Source organism: Prinia subflava, chromosome 1, assembly GCF_021018805.1.
Source record: "Prinia subflava isolate CZ2003 ecotype Zambia chromosome 1, Cam_Psub_1.2, whole genome shotgun sequence".
Classification (NCBI taxonomy): domain Eukaryota; kingdom Metazoa; phylum Chordata; class Aves; order Passeriformes; family Cisticolidae; genus Prinia; species Prinia subflava.
Window position 1 is genome coordinate 58,503,443 of NC_086247.1, and position 22,584 is coordinate 58,526,026.

Below are 22,584 nucleotides of genomic sequence, written 5' to 3' on the forward strand. Positions count from 1 at the left end.
GTTCCTGTGAAGCCGGCTCCCGGTGACCCTGCCTTGGCTGGGGCGCTGGACTAGACGATCTCCAGAGGTCCCTTCCAGCCCTAACAATCTGAGATTGATTCGGGCTCTCTGGGCAGCCTGTCCCACTGCCTCAGCACTCTCGCAGTAAAGATTTTCTTCCTAACATCTAAGCTGAATTACCTTGGTGCCGCTGTGGTAAAGCCGGCTGGCGCCCCGGCTCGGCGGAGAGCTGCCTGTGCCCGGCTAAAGCACCTTTGCCATGGGCAGGCGTAGCTCCGAGCGCGGGCTGAGTTATACCCGGACACGACGTGGCTGTGCCGGGGCTGTGGCCGGCGCTGTGGCCGCCCGAGCACCCTGCCCTGTGCTGCTGGTGTCCCGGCAGGCGGGGGCTGCCCGGGAAGCCACATCCCGGCCGATCCGGCAGCGGCGGTGCCCGAAGGCGGGAGGCGCGCGGCTGCCGCTTTTCCCGCTCAGCCCGTGAGGCGATCCCGGCGGGAGCGGCCCCGCCGCAGGCCCTTCCTCACAGCTCCTCAAAACCTCCCGGCGGCCGCAGGAGTCCCTCGGCCCGCCCTGGGAGAGCTCTCCCGCGGGGCTTGGGGCGAGGCTTTCCTGTGGCACTGCCCTGCTTTGCTGCCAGGTGGGCTGAGGGCACAGGAGCGGTGCCTTTCCCCTTCTCTCTGTGAGACTCTGTCACCAGTTCAGCATCCTGTTTCCCTTCAGTTTTGGCTGAGGTAAAATATGTTTCCTTATGTTTCCTTTGCTCTAGTCTCAGATGTGTTCGCTGGCTTTGTCTGTATTTCAGGCCAGAATGGGTCCCCACATCTCTATGTCACATCCATACACAACTTGGATGACTCAGCAGCAATAGCCCCATAGACACACTCAGGCTTGATTATAGGCTGGATTTACGGAGTTTTTTGTAGCATAAAATTTACAGGGTGACCTGTAATCCTTGCTGAAAGCTGGTGCTTCTGCACCCTGGGCCTGAGTGCAGGACAGCTTCACACTTCACTGAATGCCACCACCATCTTCAGGTCCTGCCTCAGCTTTTCAGTCAGCCTGACAGTAAGAGTGGCTACTCTCCCACAGAATGGTGGTGTTCCCAGCTTTAATAAGGAAGTTCTTCATTCTGACTTCCAGATTGTTACTGAAAATTGCAAATACTGCTGCCAAGCTCTGGGATTTAGTTGCATGTTCTGACAGAAAAGACAGTGATAGTCATTCTCTCACTTCTGTTCAGCTTAGCAGGAGCTCAGCAATGGTTTCATGTGCTGTGATTATTGGCATGTAGAGGTGCAATTTCTCCCACACACCCAAAGTCCTGTTGTACAGAGGGCGGTTGTGTTTATTTCCGATGATTTATAACCAGTAGTTCTTTCTTAACCGGCAGTTCTGTGTTATCTTTATCCTCTCCCCTGAAGGGAGAAGCCTTTTGCAAGCACTGTGTCCCATTAGCTTTTAAGATGTCTGGGAAGATTTAACTTACGATTAATACAGCAAGTTGTTCCCACAGGGATGTCATCCTCAAACAGCAAGCAGGGCACTGGAGCGTTGCAGCATGTGTTTTACAACATCTCTGCTACAAAACTCCCCAATAAACATTATGAAAGCTGAGGACAGTCTTTCTTTTCCATGGTTGCATAAGGACAAGATTTTTTTCTCACTTGTTAAAACTGAGCTGTAGCTTTTGGAATTCTCTGATGAAGTGATAGTCTTGGCTGGCATTTAAAAAAACCCCATACTTTTCATGACTGCCAAAAATCCTGTCATGTGTTTTCTTTTAAGGGTAATAAGTAAGAAGACATTATTTTCTTTTAAGTGACAATTATAAAACACTTACTTTGTGATTTTTCTTGGATATGATGGAGGTTAATCTGTTTAAAGTGTTGCACTGTAAAGAAAGCAAAGCAAAATCAGAATGGCGAAGTTATCTTTGACATTGTTCCTCAAAATATGCTTCCAGTTCATAATTGTTTTATCACAGTTTACAAAATTGCTTTTGAGGTGAATACCTGGTGAGGTAATAAAATTTGGGATCAAAATATTTATTGCTGTCCTCACTGTGCTGGTGAGACCATTTCGCAAAATTGTTTTGGGGTTTGGAGAGGGAAGAAATATTAAAGCAGCTTTTTCTGGTGTGCAGTGTTCGTTCCTGGCTTTCTAACTAGCTGCTTTTCTTTGAAATACTTTGTTTGAAAAAGATGCTACAGTTAAAAGGTTTCTTTTTCTTCAAATAATGAAATGTTAGATTTCTTTTTTTTGTTGTTGTTGTGAATGTTCTAACTCATTACACTGAGCCTGGCCTGTGTTGCAGGGCAAAGGAACACACAACAGGCACCCAGCAAGATGGGTCATACGAATTCATGTTATTCCCATTCACATGTAATTTGTTAGTACTGCATCAAAGAATAACATTCTTAGTCTGAAATTTTGGTTCTCTGGGTCTTTTTTGGTGGTTTTTAGGAAGTTCTAAGAATGACAGAGTTCCAGTGCATGTACTCAGTTGATATGGCAAGGATCATACATGTACTCTGTATTCTTTTGACCTTGTCTTTACTCTGAATATTTTGGCTCTTGCAAATAATTATTGTTTCAAGTACAATGCATCACATACAGAAAAAGTATATTCAGCTGTTTAGCTGACCAAATTACGTTATATTTTCTCTGTATTCTAAATCAATATATAATTGATTATTTATTTACTACCTGATAGCATATAAAGTTCTGTGAACAAATGCCTGCCTTACTTAGAAAATGATGTAGTTTTTTTTTATTTTAAGACCCAGGTGCTGCTTTGGGGCAATCAACAGCATACCATGAATAGCAGCAGACACCAGTCTCTGTTCTTTGTCAGTCTGCCTGAGCTGCAAAAACTCTGTGCTGCCACGGTAACACTGAGCTCTCAGATACCAGAAACTGAGGCAAGGAGCGCACAGATAAAGACTTGCAGGTAAACAGTTTTGAGGGCTATTATTTCCAGAAGCTGCTAGTGGTTGTTATTCAAATATTTTATTAGCTGTACTAGAATTAACTGTAATAAAATCAGCAAAATTCTTATCAGTGGCAAATAGTAAAAAAAATGTTTAAAATGGGGTTTTTTTCTTGGGTGGGGGACTCCCTGGCTATTGGGGAACAAAAAATAAATTTCTATTATGTTTTAAATTCCATAGGCTAAAACTAACAAATCCACACACTCCAAATGAATGACTGGTTAAAATTAGTGTTTACCTGCAAAGCTGGGATGCTTCATGTAGGCTGAGACTAAGCAAAAAGATTGTTTGGAAAGCAGATATAGACTCCTTAGCATTCACCAAGCATTATGTTATTCCCTTTAAAATAAAGGGGGAGAAATGAGAAATTCTGACAAAAGGAGCACTTTTTGAGAACTCTGTGTGCCAAAGGCCTGTAATCTTTGTCTTAGATCATTATGGATCATCTAGAGCAAGTAACTGGGACCAATCCAATTTATTGTACTGAACCAGTGAAAACTGATTTAAAGCAGAATGTATTGTGTTTGCAAAAGGTAAGGAAAATAAAATTAGGCTGAGAAAATAAAACATTTTTAATGTCTTTCTCACCTTTTTCATAGACAGTTATTATTCCTGTATCAAGAGATCCTTTCTGCACCTGTCCTGGGGACACTGAATCAAATCTCGGTTGTGATGGCGGTCAGTATCTCTGTGTAAACAAGTATCTGTAGTTACAGACTGCTGCAAAGCAGCAGAGTGCACCTCACTCAAAAGAGAGAAGCAGCACTATGTTTTATTTAGGTAAAATAATAACTTGACAGAGTTTGATTGCTCTGATGAAATTTAGTACGTTTTAACAGTGCTCTGACTAAGTTCAGGAAGTTTGATGCCAAGGTTTGCTTTAAAAATTGCACATGGAAGAAACATGAAAAGGAAAACTGAGCTAGAATGACTCAGAGAGAGACAAGCGGAGCAAAGAGTAAAGAGGGCCCCCCTGTGGAGACATGAGGTTCAGAGTGGATCCCTTTTTGGAATTCCTTTTTGGAGCCTATGTGTGGCTGTATCTAATCTTTGTCTCAGACTTGGCCAACAGTTCATGCCCAGTGGAATTATCCCTACAGTGTTTATAGTATCTGAGCAGCTGCAGGGATTAGTAATTCTTCATAGCATGAATTCAGCATGCTTTCAGTTTCTTGCTGCAGATCACAGATAAGGGGGCTCTTGACCTTTTGTAAGGAAGGTTCTCTTAATTTCCAGTATGGAATCTCTAAACCTGAGAGGAGTTCCTGCTCAAACAGGAACTGCCATGCAGGCCAGCTGTCATACAGGCTGGCATTCAGGGAGGGATCAAATTGGGCCCATCCCAATTTTAATATTTAAAGGGTGAAGTAACTGGCTCTTAATCAATAGTACAGACAAGACAGATGTCTTTGATTTAGTGCTGATAGCTCTTTCTGTACTTTGGTTATCTTGTACTTTCGGGTTTCAAAAACATCTTTTGAAATATTTTTCAAGACACTTTCACTCCCTTGTAGATGAGCCAGGGACTTTCCAGCTTGCAAGTTCATCCCAAGGATGTGAGGCCTGTTGCCTCTTGGTCAGTCTGAACCCTAGTATGGCTGGGGGTCGATTGTACTCATGACACAGACGTGTTGTGTTTCTCTAAGAAGTGTTTGGTTTGAGGATCAAGGATAAGTAAAAATATTTCATTTAAAACAGACTTCTATTTTTTGTACAATAGTGATGTAGAAGGACAATTTAAGTTTTTGTTTTTTTTTTTTTTTGATGAAATGGCCTTTTCAGATGATGAACCAATCTGTGGAATGAAACGGGCTCAGTTGGTGAGGTGCTACCCAACTCAAGGGTGAAGCAAGTGCAGAAGTCTACAGCTTTGTTTTGGGCAGTCTTTGGCTTGCTTGTGAATGTATCTTTAGCTAGAAATGAGATTACACTGTGACAGATGCCTGAGCTAGTTTTAGTTTTCTCTTTTAAAGCATAGGATAAAGTGTTTGCTTAACAATTCCCTTGCATGCTTTTCAAAGTCACTGTTGTACTAGAATTTAATTTACGCTTAATACAAAACACTTGTTTTATTTTTTTATTGTTACTTTTAGATACCATTTTATGAATCAGGAATATGTCAAGCCTATGTAGAGAGACACGGAGCTGCTGTAAGTGCTGAAATGTGGTGCAGTTCTTTAGACTGTTACACTTGTCTGCAATTGCTGTTGCCAGAGACGAGTATTTTTCATAGGCCCTGCAGTTTGCACTACAGAAGCTGAGTTTCAGGGTTAATAAATCTGCCCCATAGACAAAATGTGTCCTGTGAATTGGGGCATGGTAAATATACTTCGCATACTGAATAGTTGTGAGCAATACCTCTAGATTTCTCTGCTGCAGTGGCATCCTGCTCCTGCTCAGAGGCACTGGGGACTGACCTTTAGACAACCTTTGGGCACAGACCTGCAGCTGTCCCTCTGGTGTCATCCCCTTCATCCAGTGGGGATGTTCAGGCAGCTGAACTGTCCCCCATTCCCATTTGGGTTTACCCAGCCAGTACAGGGCAGTCTCAGGGAAACAAAACAAAAGCATAGAGAAGAAATGGAACCCCTCAGTTTAACAGCTGATGTATTTTTAGACCATTATGCATATGATTTACTATCTTCTAGTATGCAACATTGGGGTTTATGAATGTGTGTGGAGGCACTAAAATTGCTGAATCAGAAGACTGGTTGTAACCAAAGCCAGTAGCTCTCATAATTCATTTGCACAGCCAGCTGGATGTATTTTACTTTGTTCCAAGAAGTGCAAATGCATATGCAGATTAGTAAGACATACACTGTTCAAATATGCTTACTTTACAAAGGTAAGCATATCTGCTTTATGTTGATATGTGTAGGTGACCTGTCATTGTTAGGTTTTCCAACACCAAGCAGTTCCCTGCAGGATTCATTAGAAACATCCCTCTGGAGGTGTATTACTTAACTCTTTTTAACCTACTGTAGCTAGTTTCTTGACTAATGCTGATGGTCAGGAGAAAGCTCTGCAGGACAGGCAGGCAAGTAGAGCTGTTGGATGAGCAAAGCTACATTCACCTACTGTGATTGCCAGAAAATGTCTCTGGTCTTGACTCTGACAGCAGAGGTAATGTCAGCTTTGGATGTTGTGCCTGTTGTCTGGAGGGAGTTGCATATCTAGTAAAGCACTCCAGAGAGATCAATTGATCTTTTCCCCAAGTCTATAATCAGCCCTGTGAAAGCATTCTAGGAACAGTCGTGCACCTCCCTTTAATGGCACGTGAAATCCAAATGCCTACATCAAATACTGTGCTACCTTGCTCTTGTAGCTAAGTAGATGAAAGCTAAACGTGTGTGGCACACACTAGGATCTGGCTCCAAGACAAAGTAGCAGTATATTTGCTTAAATTTTGACTTAAGCCTTTAAAAAAAAATCTGTTAAATTATTTAAAGTGTATGTTTCTTTTTGTCACTGTTGTTATTAGCTGGAAGCACCGCAAACAGTCACTCCAGCCCTTCTCCAAAGCTGTCTTTCCTACACACTTACTGCCAGACTTGCACCCAGATGGAACAAGGCTGGTCATCTCTTGGTGCAAGGTATTTGACTCACTTGGGTCAGGGATCAAGAATTTTGTTTCCAGTTCTTTACTCTGTAGCATTTATTTTCCATCATTTCAATTCCATAATTATCTCATTCATTATAATAAATAGTTTCATTCCTTTATCCTATTACTTTTTTTCTTTATTTACACTTTTATTGTTTTATTATCCAAGTTAATATTCTGAATGGACATGCCGTTCACCTTTTCATCTTCTTTCTTATCTTTGTAATAGGTCAAATAATTATGTCAACTGAATGCAATGTACCAGATGAAAACAAATGTTGTTGCACAGAGAATGTCTTTTAAAAATTAGGCCTGCTTTTCAGATTCATGCTTTAGTCAGTGACACTTCTGCACATGATTTGTAGTCTCTTCCAAACAGAGGTGGTTTTCTGTCAGACCCTCCTTCTACCAAGCTCTGTCTTTTTTGGATCATCTTTTTTGCCTGACATCTCTGCAAACTCCTGTGTAGCATAAATGTGAATTACAAAAGTATAAAAAACTGTAGTGTGCTCGAAATAATTAGAGCAATTGTATACATCATTTCAAATATGTGCAGAGTAAAGTGTGCATGTTATCTTACTTCCAGCCACAATAACAACAGTATCCTGTTCTCAGTATCTTCAAAATATATGGGTTTCAGAATGAAATCAGCTGGTTCAGGAGTACCAGCTGGAAGTAGAGGGTTAGGAGGAAAAAGTGATTTATAGATTACTGCTCACTAATATACTTTTACGTATCTTTCTTTATTATGGAAGATGTTAATGAATCAATGAAAAGTTAATTGATAGAGGGGTTTTTTTCTCCTTAGAATGAACACACATTTCAGCATTTGTGATAGACACAAACAAAACTGTGTGATTTCTCCTCTTTTTTTTTCACATAAAGACTTTAGTCATATGGTTTAGAAAATAATGTCTATCTATTCTATTTATTAAGGGAAAGACTTTTTGTCTCAGTCAGGAAGGCAAAATGCTGTTGGTAAGTACAGTATTCTGTTAATCGTAAAGTTGAGAGAGCAAGGTGAAGTTAAGCACTTTCACACTGCTGCAATCTTGATATTACCAGCACTGGGTCTTTGGTTTTCATTCTGAAATAACTTCTGTCAAAATACACTTGGTGGCAGGTGATGTTCTGTTTGTAATAGTTGTCAGCTCAACTGCACCTGTGAAAAAGTACTCACAAAGAAGGTGACTTTTATATGATTAATGCACAGCCTTGGATTGACGTTTGCCATTTGAAAGTTGTAATTATTGCAGTTAAATGCACTTGCCTTAAATTATGAGTCTTGCACGTGATGTGAAAGTTCCATAATAATAGATAGGAAAATGAGCTATAGTGACTGTCCACTATGTACTGTTTGCTGTTCACAAAAGTGAAGTCACAAAACATTCTGGTTAGCTATTGTAAAAATTACCAAGTAGTAATTTTACTCCAGTATAAAAGTAAAAGATTGCATTTGGGGATATCAGAGCCTAAATTTGTAGCAGAGCTACATGTTGAGGAACCCAGAGTTCAGTGAAAGTATCAAGCAGAGTATCAAGCACACAGTTGCACAGCCAGCCTTGAGTTTCTGAGTTACTGAATGACAGTAATTCATTATTATTTTTATTTTTCACACTTAAAATGCACCTAATTTTAATTTCCATGCTGAGAAAGTCTAGCCTTTTGATTTTCAAACACTGCATTTTTACTAACAATTACCTTAAATAAATATTTGGGTTAGCTTTTTGCCTAAAAGATGAGCTATAATTCAAAACAGGGCATTGTGCTTTTTTTTTTCCAATTTAGTTGTAGACCTCAATGTGTCAGAGAGACAGCTTTGCATCAGTGTGGAGCCTTGCTCAATTCGGCTGCCACCTCCCGAGGTATAAGCCTGTTATATTTTCTATGACTGTGTTTATTTTATTCATCTTAATCTTCTTTTCTGTTGGGTGACTTCCAGTTAGCATGATGGGGATAGAAGTGCTTATTTCTGATTGCACTGAGACATTAACCATACCATTGGCTATCTGCACAGGTTATAAAAGCAGAACATCCATACTGTATCTATAGTGGTGCATTCTAGCAAGCATTGTAAAACTGAGATTCAAGGCTAAGAGAGCTTTCAAAATTGCTAACAGAATATGGCAGTGATGTGTCTTTGTGACTCTAGATTTCCTTCTAGCAGTGTTTTCTAGAAAGCTTTCAGTCACACTGTAGTACACAGACAATTTTGAGTAACAACAGAGCAGCTATATATGAGTTGAAACTCTCATGTCCCATTAATTCTGTTCCTTGGATATTTGCTCATGCTTGGGCAAAGTGACACACAGTTACTAGAATGCCAAGCATGGGTATCTGATTTGAACTTTCTAAAAATGTGCATGGAAGTGAGACAGCTCTCAGTTTGAGAAATTCCTTCTATACTCTCATTAAACCTTTTCAAATGAAGTTTAAATGTCATTGATTTCAACAAACTTTAAACCTTATACTTGCACGGCTTATGGAAGTGTAGGCTGTAACGTAAGGTAGTGTGCAATTTGATGATGGGAACATCTTCTGAAATAATCAGTCTGTAAGAGCTGATGAAAGAATAATAATTTATCAAGTTTCAGGGTATCAGGATACACAATTATTTTTGAAAATTTTAAATTTGTACTGATGTAGAATTATTTGCAAATAAACTTTCTTTTCTGTTTTAAGCTGGGAGATTTTGATATTTCAGCAAACACCTTAAAGCTGTTTGACAGCAATGAAAGTACAGTTATTCAGCAACATTCCATATTAAGTAACTGGTGCTATGTTTTGCCAAGGTAGGAATCTGTTCATGTTTCAGTAGAAATAAACATTTTTCATAATGTTTGCCCTACAAATTGTGAATTTGATACAATAAGTGATAAGAACACTTCTGTTTTACAGTCTGTTTTAAATTCAGGAATTTGTTGTTGTTGTTTTTATCTCATTGCTAAGGAAAATAAGAAAAACAATAAACAAATCATAAATTACACATTTAAATACTGTTTCAATTTTACTGATCTTTGTGCTACTTATATGGTATCCAAGAGCATCAGTTTTTCTCAAATACAATTTTAGCAGAAAGTCAATTTAAAGAAAAAGTATTTCCACGTTTGCCAAGAACTACCTTCATGTTTACCTAAGATTTTTCAACATTAAATATAAGAGAAGTAATGATGATATTTGTTTTTATTCTACATTCACTTCTAGTGAGTGTTGGAGAGAAATGGCACTTGTAGTTGTCATGTTCTTTACCATACTTCAGGAAATATTGCTATTGTTATGTCATAAACTTAGCTAAAGATATTAGTCCTCAAAACATAAAAATAATGTCTAAATACTTTGAATGTCAAAAATAAGATTATTTTTTCCCAAAAGACCGGTATATTTTCAACTGGATTTTATGACACCCTTTCTGAGCATCCCTTCTTTACCTGTGCACAGCATGAAAATGGGTCAGATCATAAACATCAGCCACACAATTCCTCCAGAATCTCCTTTCCGTTCATATAAGGATTTTCAGATGCACTGGAAGAGTCTGGTAAGAAATACATACGCTGCTTTCCTTTTTCCCTCTCTTCTTTGTGCCTGTTGAGTTTGTCCTTGTAATACCTGTTTGTATTTGGTTTATCTAAGTATGGATATATTCTTCCTGAGGATCTTGAAGAGACAAAAATATACTTGAGTGTTTACTTCAAACCAATAGGGGAAAGGTTCTTCACGTATCCTTTCAGAAGATATTTATTACGTTTCCTCTCCTACATTTCTAGCAAAGCTCTGCTGTGTATTTTTGTGTGCCACATTTCCTTTTTTCATAATTTCACAGTAGTCAGTAGAGAAGTGTTCTACTAGAGAAATTGAAACAATTTAGTCAAGTTTCTGTCCCAGTATTGAATAATAGTAGGTCAAATAGAACAATTTGTTTCACAGCTTCCATAAATGTGATAATGCCACTTTAAATGTGATGTAAAAGAAAGTACTATAAAAGAAGTTAAATTGTGTAAAAATGTGGCCAGCAAAGATTGCTTTTAAAGAGAATTTTCCTGGCAGGAACAACTAGACTGAGGGTTATTTATATTGAGTAGTCTTTGCTGTTATAGGTTAGTGTGATATAATTGTGCTGACATCCCGTAACTTTAGAAATTTCAGGTCCATAAGGAATTGAGTGCTTTTGTTCACCTTTTTAAAAAACATTTAGACAAACTCATGTTTGCTTCTCAGCAAAGATGATTAATAATTATAGAAATGTAAAGAAACTTGTTATGTATCCCTGAACACATACTCAGGTACCCTTTAAGTTGCATCCGAAGTCAGCCGGTGCAGTATTTCCCCAGAACAGATGCAGAAAGTGTAGTGAACTCTTTTCTTTCTGACATGAAGAGCAATTTTTCACAGCTGTGTGGATTTCCAGTGAAGATGGCAACTAAAGCACTTTATGCTACAAAGGAACTCTCCAGGGCTTCAGTGCAAGTAAGGCTTTATTATAAACATGTTTTTTGCACATACTTTTCTTGTATGAAGTGGTCTTTATCATATTCAGAGCACAGTAAGAGCATATAACTATGCTTTTTCACAACAAACTGTCAGTCCTGTAACTTTTAATTAATGTACAAGCTACAGTATTTCCCATTGTGAAGTTATTATGAACTTTATAAATACATAAAAAATGGACTTGATGTTAATTAGTTGCTATCAGTATTTGCAATTCTATATATTTTTTTTACAGTTATATATCCAGAACTTTCTCAAATCTCTTCCATAATAATAACAAAAACAGTAGTAATAACAGTAACATTATTACCATTGTTACTGTTACAGGGCACATAATGAGAGGACAACGAGGAATGGCTTTAAATTAACAGAGAGTAGATTTAGATTAGATATCAGGAAGAATTTTTTGCTGTGAGTGTGGTGATGCACTGGAACAGGTTGTCCAAAGGTGTGGATTCCCCATCTCTGGAAGTGTTAGAGGCCAGGCTGGATGGGGCTTTGCACAACATGGTCTGGTGAGAGTTGTCCATGCCCATGGCAGTGGGGCTGGAACTAGATGATCTGTCAGGTTCTTTCCAACCCAAACCATTAATGATTCTCATTATTACTAGCAGTAGTAGTAGTATTCCAATTTATTTAAAAACAAAAAGAGGACTGTGTGAACAAAAGCATTTTAAAACATTCAAGCTGTAAGATTTACTCTATGTCTGGTGATGGAAAGGAGGCAAGTAATCAAACTCCCATAATCTGAGGTTGTGACAAAGGCTGAGGCTCAAATTTCTTTGGTAGTGTGTGAAAGAAGAAATGAAGTAATTAATTCTGAACAAAGAATAGTGATAGAAGTTGCTGAGGTTCTAAAATACTATAATCCTCTTTCAGAAAGCTGTTTCTGTTTATGTCTCTCCAGTGATCAAAGCTAGAATGGGTTCTCTGTGTCATCTGCAGTTTCTATAGACATCCAAACTGTCTTTTGCTCAGAATACAGATGTTCTTAGAAGTCTTAAGAGATGAGGAGCCCTGTCAGTCAAATCCTCTGCAGAACCTCTCAAAAAGGAATAGACATTATGCAGTTGGAAAGCACTAAACCAAGATAATTACCGTAATTTAAGTCTTTCCTTCAGAGAAATATGATATTCTAGCATAGTTTGTAAACAAAGAACTCGAGGAGGATAAAAAACCATTTAATTTATAGTAACAACTAAATGTTGTTTTAAAATATAGTAATTCTAATCCAAAACACAAAATTGTATGTTTATATATTGTTATGTGTGTTAGGTTGATATCATATATCGATGCATTAGGTGGCACTATCAGATCGTTAAATACAGCTTATTCAATTTAGCAGCTCTTGATGTGTTGCAGGAACTAAAACCTAAGCCTACGAAATTGGACAGTGAGATGGTTTGTGTAGTGTGTCTAACGCAGGCTCCTCCAAGAAAACCGACTTTGCCCGGAATTCCTTTACCATGCAGTACGGAAAAGAGCCACTGGATGGAGTGTTTGATCAAAGAGCCACGAGCACACAGCTTTTCGAGTGGCAGTAAGAGCACAGGAGGAGTTAGTACTGAAGCGACTGAGAAATCAGTGAGCAGTAAGCAAACACCAGGCGTACCAGAGCTACCAACTGCAAAATCTTTAGGAACACCTGTAAACTCAACCTTTGAATCCACACCCTCAAAAGTCAGCAAAATTATACCAATTTTCAAAGGAAAGTTGATGCAAATGAGTGGAAAGATCACAAATCAAACAGATAGGAAGAAAAGGGAAAATGCTGAAAGGCATTCACCAATAAAAAGTGTGGGTGCTTCATCACCTATGCTGTCTGTGCACAAATCCAGCATAACTGAGGTTTTCAAACACATTCAAAATATGCCAGTCAGAACTGCTACTGACAGCAGCGTGCTTCAGGTGAAGAGCACAAAGACACACACAAAACATGGTACGCCCATATTCCGATGGAAAACCCAGTCTAGTGGACAAATTGCTAACTCCGATTTTTCTGAAAACTCAGCTTCAAGTAGGAATCCACGTGAAGTTAATCACAAAAAGGCAAATTCTCCGTTCTTTCTTAATGATGTTGGGCCAGTGCTTCAGAAATCAAACACCAGTCCATGTCTGAATACACAGGAATCTCCTGCTTCCAGTGCAAGAAGGGGGAAAAAGTTTGCAAGTCAAAATGCTTCTCAATTTCTTGAGAAACAACACCAGTCAAAGGAAGTGCATTTGCAGATTTGTAAATTAGACAATGAAATGACAAATTCCAGTTTGTCACTGCAACAAAGAAAGAGATCAAATAAAGGAGCTGGATTAAATATTCATGAATCTGTCTTCAAAGATACAGTGTGCATGACCAAAAGGGAAGGAAACAAAGCAGCATGCCACTCTAAGGACTGTACTGCTGAGACAACCAATCATCATTCCAAACCTAACTTTGAACAGGTACAGTAAAGAATGGGGCTCATTCTCACTGCCCCTCACAAATTCAAAAACAATGTTAAGCAATTAAGAGCATGACTTTCGTCATGTTCTACCATCATTCTCAATATAGTTTTCTAAAATTCTACCGTATAACTTAAATGTTTTCAGCCACTGCTGCTTTTTTTTTTCCTGAAAGGGAAGATGATTTTCTGTGTGAAATAAACACTTCTTTTTTTGGGACTATTATGGTGGGGTGATTAGTTTTCCTTTATTTTAGACAGTTTATCCAGGTCTGTGTGAGGTTAACATGGTGACATTTCAGGCTCTCTCCATATAAAGCCATATTAATGGAATAATTCTTTCCTCCTGGAAGGAATCTCAGACCTTATCAATTGTGTAGTGCTGACAGCAGTTGTGTGTAAGGCATTGTGCTGTTAGACAAACATGGAAGTTTTGAAAATACAAGTTTAATTACAATTTCACAAAAAGCACAAGTTGCAACAGGAAAAAAATCCCACCGGACATGAGGGAAAAAAATCTTCAGTGTGAGAACAACTAGTCAGCTACTAGAACAAGTTGCAGAGGGAGGATTTTTGGTTTTGTTAGCCTTCCAGATTCTCAGAACTTGACTGAATGGGGCCCAAAGCAAGGTGATCTATCTTTGAAGTTCGCTTTATTTTGGATAAAAGTTATGATTACATGACAGCTAGAAGTACTTTACCACCAAATTTTTCTGTGATTCTCCCTGCATCTCAATTAAATAAATGGTTAAGCTAATTTCTGTGCTGTTTTCATGAGGATGATATTCCATATTTTGGGTACATGGGTGAAATATCTTGGGCTTATCATGTTTATCATCTATGCAATATGATTTGTTGGGTTATCTCAGCTTTGTGTGATGTGGGCACCTTCTGAAAAAGCAGGTAATCTTAGAAGTTAGAGATCTTGTTCAAACTGTTGTGAGGTGTTCTTCTAATGAAGGTATAAACTTCTGTACTTTAAGATGATTACAGGGATCAAGTATCTGACATGTGAAACACTGACCTCAAAACCAACTCTTCCAGTCAAGGAGAGCAGCATGGAAGCATCTGTACAGAAAGGTTGTGCCAGAAAAAGACAGGTAACCCCCCCCCCCCCCAATACACATACACTCCTTAGTCCAGTCCAGAAGGACCTGAACTAAAATATAAAAAAGGTATTTAAAAATGTTTAGTATGCTCCAATTAAAATGGGCAGGCTAAGAAATCTTATTGACCTCTCTGGATAAAATTAACCTTATCCAGGATAAAATTGACATCAACCATCAGGTATGATACTGTCACTTGAAGAGTTCATTTTAAATGTTTGTCTCCAGCAAAAGATGCTACTGAAATGTTTAATGATGTTAATGTTTCTGAAGCACATTTTCTGATTCTACAGAAAAGTTCTATCCTGCCCGACAAAACTCTGGGCATTCTCAGTGGCTCTGTGAGTTTTTCATCTCCAGGACTTGAATTTAGCAATGTTCTGTAGAAATGACTTTTTGTTTTGTTGTGCTTTTAAAGCCAAATGCAAGACAATTGTTGACGTTCTAATGTAATTAAAAGAACACAGTCTGTGCTCTCCGTGCAGATCAGAAGAGGCCAGTGCAGCAACCCCAGGGGCCTGCCGCAGGCCCCTCGTAGCCCGGAGCTGGAGCTGCAGCAGGGAGCAGAGGAGTTTGTGTGGGAAGCGCCAGCCCAGCTGCGCTGAGCTGGCCCCGTCCAGCTGCAGCTGGGAAAGGCCCTTCCACAGGGCCACAAAGGAGCCACCGGTTACAGGGCCAGCACTGCAGGGCTACAGCCATAGAGCCACTCCCACAAAGAAGAAAACCAGCAACTGAAAATAGTTGTTTATAAGAATAACAGCCCCAGGGGGTTGGTATTGAGGGGAGACTTCCCTCAATGTGAATCAGTGAAGTCCTTTGCCTGCCACTGGGAATGACTCAGACACACAAGGGCTTGTGAGCATGGAGAGCTTGTAGCTAGTCTGGCAGCACTGCTGGAATGGGAAGGGGCACTGCCCTGTCCTAGTCAGGAGTCACAAGTGCCCCATGCATTCCTTACTCTCAGCAGGCTGTGAGGAGTAGCACAGGTCCCTGCCTGAGCCCTGCAAGCTGCTTTTGGGAAGTGTCAGGACACAGCAAGTTCTCACTGCAACACTGCCACTGCAGTGCTGCCGCTGCTGGACTCAGGAGGGGTGGATGCACAGATCTCAGGATGTTTCATTGTGTGTCAGGAATAGGAGAGAGACTTGTTTGCGAATTGGGGTAGGGATGGAGGCTCTGATGTTTATTAGGCTGACTCCTCCTGCCCCTGGATTAAAATATAATGGTGCTAACTGGGGACACTGCTAAACACAGCTCTGAAGAGTAAGCCTTTGTCATTACCGATCATCAGAAATGATAGTTGGTTTTGAAAGTTACATGGTTACCAGCATGTGAAGGGTACTTTCAAAGAAGCTGTGGTCCTAATTATTTAGCCACTGTACTTACAAAGATACTTTAAATTTTTTATATTGGGAAACAGAACTTTTATTAATTACTTCATATTTAACTAAGCATTTCACTCAGAAACAACTTTTTAAATTGAACTTTTAGCTTAGTATTGCTGCTTAATTTGCTTTATTGTTTTTTTGCCCTTTTCTGTTTGTCTTATTTTTGTAAGCAGAAAGAAGAAGGTTATTCAAAGTTAAAGAGAGCCAAAAGAAGTAAAACTTCTACTTAAGATGTTCTGGAGTATTGGAAGAAAACTCTGGGTATGTTCATTACAAGTCTAAAATATTTTCTTTTATTAAAGTAATATCACATGTCTGTAATAGTTTCTACACTTTTGGGATCATAATGATGGTATCAGCTGTCTACAAAGGAGTCTAAAGAAAACTAAAGAAAAGGCTTCTAGAGTAAACTGATGAGGTAATTGATGCAATGGGCACTAGTAAATAAAGCATTATGCCTTTTTTTTTGAAACAAGCAATGTTAAAAAAAAAAAGGCATTTTGTACTTACTAGAACTTAGAGTTTGCCAAAAATCTGTACTTTGATTGGCTCGTTTTTCTCCCAGATTAAATTAAGCCTGGGTTTTGGGCTTCAAAGTTTCAGTTGAATCTGAGCTGAAGTTAAAACCTACAACCATTAAAGTGGAGCTGTGTATATTATTTGGTATCATTACAAGAAATGTGGCTAAATGCTCTTGTGTTGCTGAGATCTAATCACAGGAAGAAATTGTCTGTCATAAAAACTGAATAAATTTAGCTTTGTGACAAGATATTTCAACCCACATTGTGGGTGGTTGTCAGTAATAGTCTTGCAGGATAAAACAAGCTTGTCCTTTGAACATTCCTTTGAGTATCAAGAATACAGGATTAGGGTGTAGTATAAGAAGCTCACCAGGTTTAAAGTCTGAATGCCTATCACATGTTATCAGTAGTAAAATGTGCAGGAAAGAGTAGCCTACACAGTTAACTGTTTCAGAGATAAATAGAAGTATATTTATTCAGATGAAAACATTGATGTAAGCAAGATGGTCACACAGACAGAATAGCACAAAAATTGTATTATGCAAAACAAATAGAAAAACAGAGCAATAAAGATGCAAAATACAAACTGTACATCTTTTAACCTGGCTTTTAGCTTCAATGGAAGTGATAACAAGTAGCCAAAGGCGCACTTTGTCTCAGAGATGCACTTTATGTCCTTCCTTTTCTTATTGGGATATGTTTCCCTCAGTGAACAAATATATCAGTTGTCTGCTTTTCCTAAAGGAAGTTCTGATATAGATGGAAGATTTCCATCTGGTCTTCACACTTTGGTATTCAGCATTTTCTGTCCCTGGGTTTAGCATTTCATCTCTCCTGCTTCAAGCCAGGCAGTTCAGGCATGGTCCATTTTCAGAGGTGATCTGTTCTAGTGATCAGGGCAGGTATCCACAGATCTGTGACTTTCACTGAGGACTGATGAGCCGAAGTGGTGTCTCTGCAAATGGTCAGAACTTTATTTAACTCTGGGGTTTTTCTCTTACTTATGAGTTAAATATCACAGCATCAAGTTGATCATGGTAGACAATGCTTAAACCTCACAGAGAAAGCTGTGTCTTCCATGCAGTGTTTAAAATATGATTTCCAATAATGCCACTGGTAAGGGTTTTTCATTGGTGTTGATGATTTAAAAAGAAAAGTGGAGCTAAAACAACTGCTGCTGCTGGATTCTTGACTACAGTTTTGATTCTGAAAAGCTGAGCTCTAAATTCCTTTATTATGTATTACTACACATGCATTCAGAGTGCATGTTTTCATTTGAACACTTGGGAATTACTTGTGAGTTTTCAAATTTACTGTGTGGATTTATGTGTGAGAAGTCCTTACATTGGAATTCAGTGATGTAGTCAGCAGGAAGGACTTTGTTCCATAATTCATGGCAAAACCTCCCATTTTTCAATTATCTTGCAAAAAGGGTTAGTTTTTTATGACTTATGTACCAAGTTGCACAGCCTCTTGACTTGTCCAGGAAATCACAGCATAATCCTAATTTTTTTCTTTGTTTTGTTGGAGAATGTTAATAAAGCAATGTGAGAGAAGTATTTGACATTTTAAGAAGCTGAACATTTGATTCTAATTCTAAGAGTCTCCATGGTTAGTTCTTTATTAATGGAAGTCACCCTATCATTTTCAAGGTCAAAAACTACCATGGAAGGGAAATTTGTTTTCCAAGACAAATCAGAAAAGCAGCATTTCCAAAGGACAGCATTTACTACTACAGAAAGATGTCTTAAAAGAAGCATTTGCAGCATTGCAAATGTTGGTGGAAGAACAGACATATTAAAAATGGCAGTACTGAAGCTTCCAAGCTTTTTCCACTGATCTGCAAAACTCTTCCTGTTGTTCTGCTCCTGTGTTGTAGTGAGATAATGACCTTTGGTTTCAGTTGCCAAATTTCATTTAGCAAATGAGAAGATACAAACTCATCATAGAAAATAACAACAGTAGGATTTTACATGAAAGTATTTGCTGCTATTACTGTAAAGATATAGTGTGGATATAAGAGTAAGGTAGGAGGTCCACACAATTGGAATTACATAAAAAATTCTTGGCAGTTTTGGGCTGAGATCTATTTGACTATTTCTTCTAAAAGGTGCATCCCTCAAGCCAACATTTAGGAATTTAACTTATAATTTGAAGCCTATTCTACAGAAGCTTCAACAAAACTGTCTTTCAAATGCTTTTTTCACATGAAATGGTAGGCTAAAATTATATCTTTCCTATGTAGTGAAAGTATTTGGTTTCATTTAAAAAAAAGATTCTGAAAATGTTCAATCTTTCAATGAAAAAGCAATTTCTTTTATGATGGGGGAAAATATCATAATCAAATCTAGCAGCAGAAATAACCTTTGGACTGTGTACATGAGTAGATTGTTGGTACCTAAGTACTTAAGACGTCCCCAGGAAAGAGTTTTTATTGTAATATTTTTTCTGTTATCCATTTTCCATTGCTATGGGATTGTTTCAGGTTAGGACCTGATTTATTGCATGGTTGACCATTTACAAATGTTAAAGAATGGTATCTTACTTTCTTGTAGAGTTAAGAGTGTGGTTTGGCTGCCTGACCTCAGCCAAAGGTTAAGAAGGTATGAACAGACTTCTGCACCAGAAGTTCCTTCTTCCAACACCACAACTGACTGTGATATTTTGAGGGCTTTAAATTTAAAAAGCCCAGATCTGAGAGGATAAATCTGTGCATAATATCACATATTTACCATGGAGAGAATTCTTTCTTGTTCTGTATAAAAATGCAGATTTTAATTTGAATGCCTGAACCCAAACTTTGTAAACACAATGCAAATACAGATGTGGGAATACACCAATATTTTTTCCTTCATATTAGCCATAGAGTTCTCAGTTGTCTTTTGTTTTCTTGTATGATGTAAACTTTTTCTATGTTTTCCTCCATTCCAGTTCCCAAGAGTGCAGTAACATACTGGAGAATTTCTCAACTTTGTGTATTTTGCTGTTTGTCATTGGTAGCTGTTTCTGGATGAAAATTTGAGGGTTAAATCCAGCCAAGTGAATCCATGTATCATCAACTTCTTCAGACAGTTCAGGTTAATAAGCCTATAATGCATTTGAAAATTTAACCAAATTGTTTAGGTTTTGAATCACATTGTGTATGTCCTGCTACTTGCTTACACAGTTAATCATTCTTCCAAATTATTTCATTGTTTCTAGTTTTTTAAACTTTTCTAGGTTTTTAAAAATAAAATACTTAATTCTTTGTTACAGTGTCTGGGCCAGTTTAATTCATCAGTAAAAAAATCCCAAATAAGTTTTCCTTGTCAAGTCAAATGATTGGAAAATTAACAATTTCGTTCCTATGGGAATAATTCAAAGACTGGATTTGACTCAGGCTTCATTAATTCTTGTTGTAATTTGTGATGACTTTTCAGATATGAAACTGTTCTGTGAAAGATTTTTTAAAGTTTAATTGACAACTCCATTCTTCAAGAGTTCATAGAAAACCTGTAGTTGCCCTTTGAATAATTTCGTTGCAGTAAGTGTGACTTCAGTTACCTACTTCAATGTGCAGATACAAATATATACACATATATAAGATTGTTGCCTCATAATCGAAGTTTTGAAGTGAATATTAATGTGTTACTTGGAAAAAAAAGAATAAAATGTCACACTAGATCCTAAACTCAAATGTTACAGAACTGTAGTTTAACACTTGTTTTGGACGTACATTTACAAATCTTTTTTTCTAAAGGGATTGATACAACGGGACTTTATGCCCTTCATGAAACCTTTTCTTTAGGTTTATATTGCAATAGCTGTATTTCTCTTCACTTCATCTTTCCAAGCTGGATTTTGTCCTGCTACTATGACAACTTTTGTTTTGTTTTATTTTGTTTTGTTATTTTTCTTGAATAGTGACTGTCAACGTAGCTCTAATTTCATGGTGCCAGTGTTTAAAAGGAAGCAAGCTCTTAAACATGTCATTTTCTCTAACATAATACAACAACAACAAAAAAAGAAAACAAAAAAAACCCCACAGAAAAACAGCAAGCCAAGACAAATAATAAAATAAGTTAGTGCAATATACTCAGCAAGAAATCAAATTATATTTACATTTTATCTGGAGGCTGGTGTACGAGGTTATTTTCAAATGCTGTGGTGTAGTTACCTTTCATAGGTTTGACTGTATGTAACTGATCTTTCTCCTGTCTTACATGGAGCAGCCTGTAGAGTAGTTGCATTTCTACCATGCTATATAAATTAGTGCTTTGCTTGATCTGTTTCCTGTTGTTGCTTTTAAAATGTTGCTGGTTGCCAACACTTGCCTTGTATTATCACAGGAGTAATTTTGCTTTTTTAAATGTTTATGTCATTTTGTGTTATCTGTTACAAAACTCGAAATACAGAAAAGTTTATTTATCTCAGCTCCAATGTGTTCCATTTAAATAAACTCCTGAGTTACTCCTCTGTGCTAAATTGCCAGCTGCTTCCTGGTCTAAGCTGTGGGGGAGAGCCCTGTTACTCCACCCACCCACTCGGTGAACACGCGTGGGAAGGGGTTGGGAGTGAGCGGAACCGCGCCGCGTGCAGGAGTGATGGTGGTGCAAATGCCACTGGTGAGAAGGGAGGATTAGTGCTGTGACTGCCTTGGGAGGATCTGGTGATGCTGAAGGGATCTTTGCTGCTGTCTTTCCCTTCACTGTTTGTGTGGAGGGGTTGTAAGAGCCCACCTCAGTTTCTGCTTTTAATCAGTTCTCACTAACTGGGCAGAACACCCTCACTTCTAGCAGGTGCCAGAACCTGTCAAAGCACAGGAACCCTCAACATCCAGGATCACATGCAGCTTCCACATGTGATAGCTGCAGGCTTGGTTTCTCAAGATTAAAGAAACAGACTATTCCACAGGTCCCAAAATACATAAATGTGCATAGGAACGAGTGAAAATGCAAAAGGTTAAAACAATTCCCAGGTGTGAGAAGCTGGTGAAGAGGTCAATTGGCAAATTTATCACTTGGCCACTAACATCTGAAGGGTTTTATAGTGTTTTATAGCTTTGCCATCAGTTCTCAAATCATCTGATTCTATATCTAAGTTGATTCATATTTACATTTGCCATAGCTTTCTTTGGCCTCTATATTAGAGGATTCAGCAAATATTTGTTGAAGTATTCATGAGGAGTTCACAATATTTAGTAAATATGCATTTCCAGAGAGTGATCTTTCCTCACATGTATTCCTAAGCTGACGCTGTTCTTATCCTCCCTCGTCTTCACAGATGTAAGCCAGGGGGAATTTTTATGTACTTTAAATTGGCATATGCTCAAGCCCCCTGTCAAATCTCAATTTAAAAGTTTATGGATTATCTTATAGGTATTTATAACTGGGGGGAAGCTTGCTGTTTAGTTCCTTTGGTGCCAGCTTCATACCAGCTTGTGATTCAAACCAGACGGTTTAAAAATAGTTGGATTAAGATCTGTGGAAGTATTATGCCACTGTATCACGAAGTAACTTAGCAAATAAAGCACTTTAAGAACTTTGGGCTGCAGGTTTTGTTGCACCAACATGTTCTTCCTTCCTTCATGGAGAACCAGGTACTGAAGAACTGGCATCTCCTGAACTAGTTCAGGAAAAACATCTTAACCCAGCCCTGAAAACCATACAGTGTCCGTCTGTCTCCTTGCAAATCTGAGTGGTTCTGTTGACCCGTGCACAGCACAGAGCAGCAGCTCAACCTCTCACTTAAAAATTTGCAGCCAGGATAAGCAAACCTGTTTTCCCTGGGATCTGTGCAAAAGTCGATGCAAACTCTGAACATCTTAATCTCCCCAGGGCAGTGTTAGAATCTGGAAAAAGGCAGTCCAATTTAGCTGAAAAATATGTGAAAGTTGTTTTCAAAGAGCTTACAGATCCACCAGGAACACACATAGCTTCTTGCAACCATTTTTATTGTTCAAAATAGTGACAACAAATTTCTTATTTAACCCTATATGTAAAAGGGATTTAAGCTTGTTCCAGTGGGAGAAGTTCAAAAGTATTGAGGGCTAATATGTCTGATCTTCTTGCAGGAA

At 38.5% G+C, this 22,584-nt stretch overlaps 1 protein-coding gene across 1 annotated transcript; it reads left to right on the forward strand.

Annotated features, from left to right (window-relative positions):
• Positions 1-207: 207 nt before the first annotated feature.
• C1H18orf63 (chromosome 1 C18orf63 homolog) lies at positions 208-20,937 on the forward strand. Its single transcript, XM_063419809.1, has 15 exons — positions 208-731; positions 2,781-2,950; positions 3,590-3,668; positions 5,084-5,140; positions 6,472-6,583; positions 7,528-7,569; positions 8,380-8,456; positions 9,274-9,383; positions 10,030-10,126; positions 10,222-10,307; positions 10,872-11,055; positions 12,439-13,515; positions 14,498-14,614; positions 16,182-16,269; positions 19,461-20,937. Exons 2-14 carry the CDS (start codon positions 2,817-2,819, stop codon positions 16,236-16,238), a joined length of 2,229 nt encoding a protein of 742 aa, XP_063275879.1. The 5' UTR covers positions 208-731; positions 2,781-2,816; the 3' UTR covers positions 16,239-16,269; positions 19,461-20,937.
• The last annotated feature ends 1,647 nt before the right edge of the window (positions 20,938-22,584 follow it).

Coding starts and splice junctions, on each gene's coding strand:
- C1H18orf63 (XM_063419809.1), top strand. CDS start 2,817: ATGAATAGCAGCAGACACCAGTCTCTGTTCTTTGTCAGTCTGCCTGAG. Junction 3,669..5,083: donor AAATCTCGGTTGTGATGGCG/GTCAGTATCTCT, acceptor TGTTACTTTTAG/ATACCATTTTATGAATCAGG. Junction 9,384..10,029: donor TGGTGCTATGTTTTGCCAAG/GTAGGAATCTGT, acceptor ACCTGTGCACAG/CATGAAAATGGGTCAGATCA.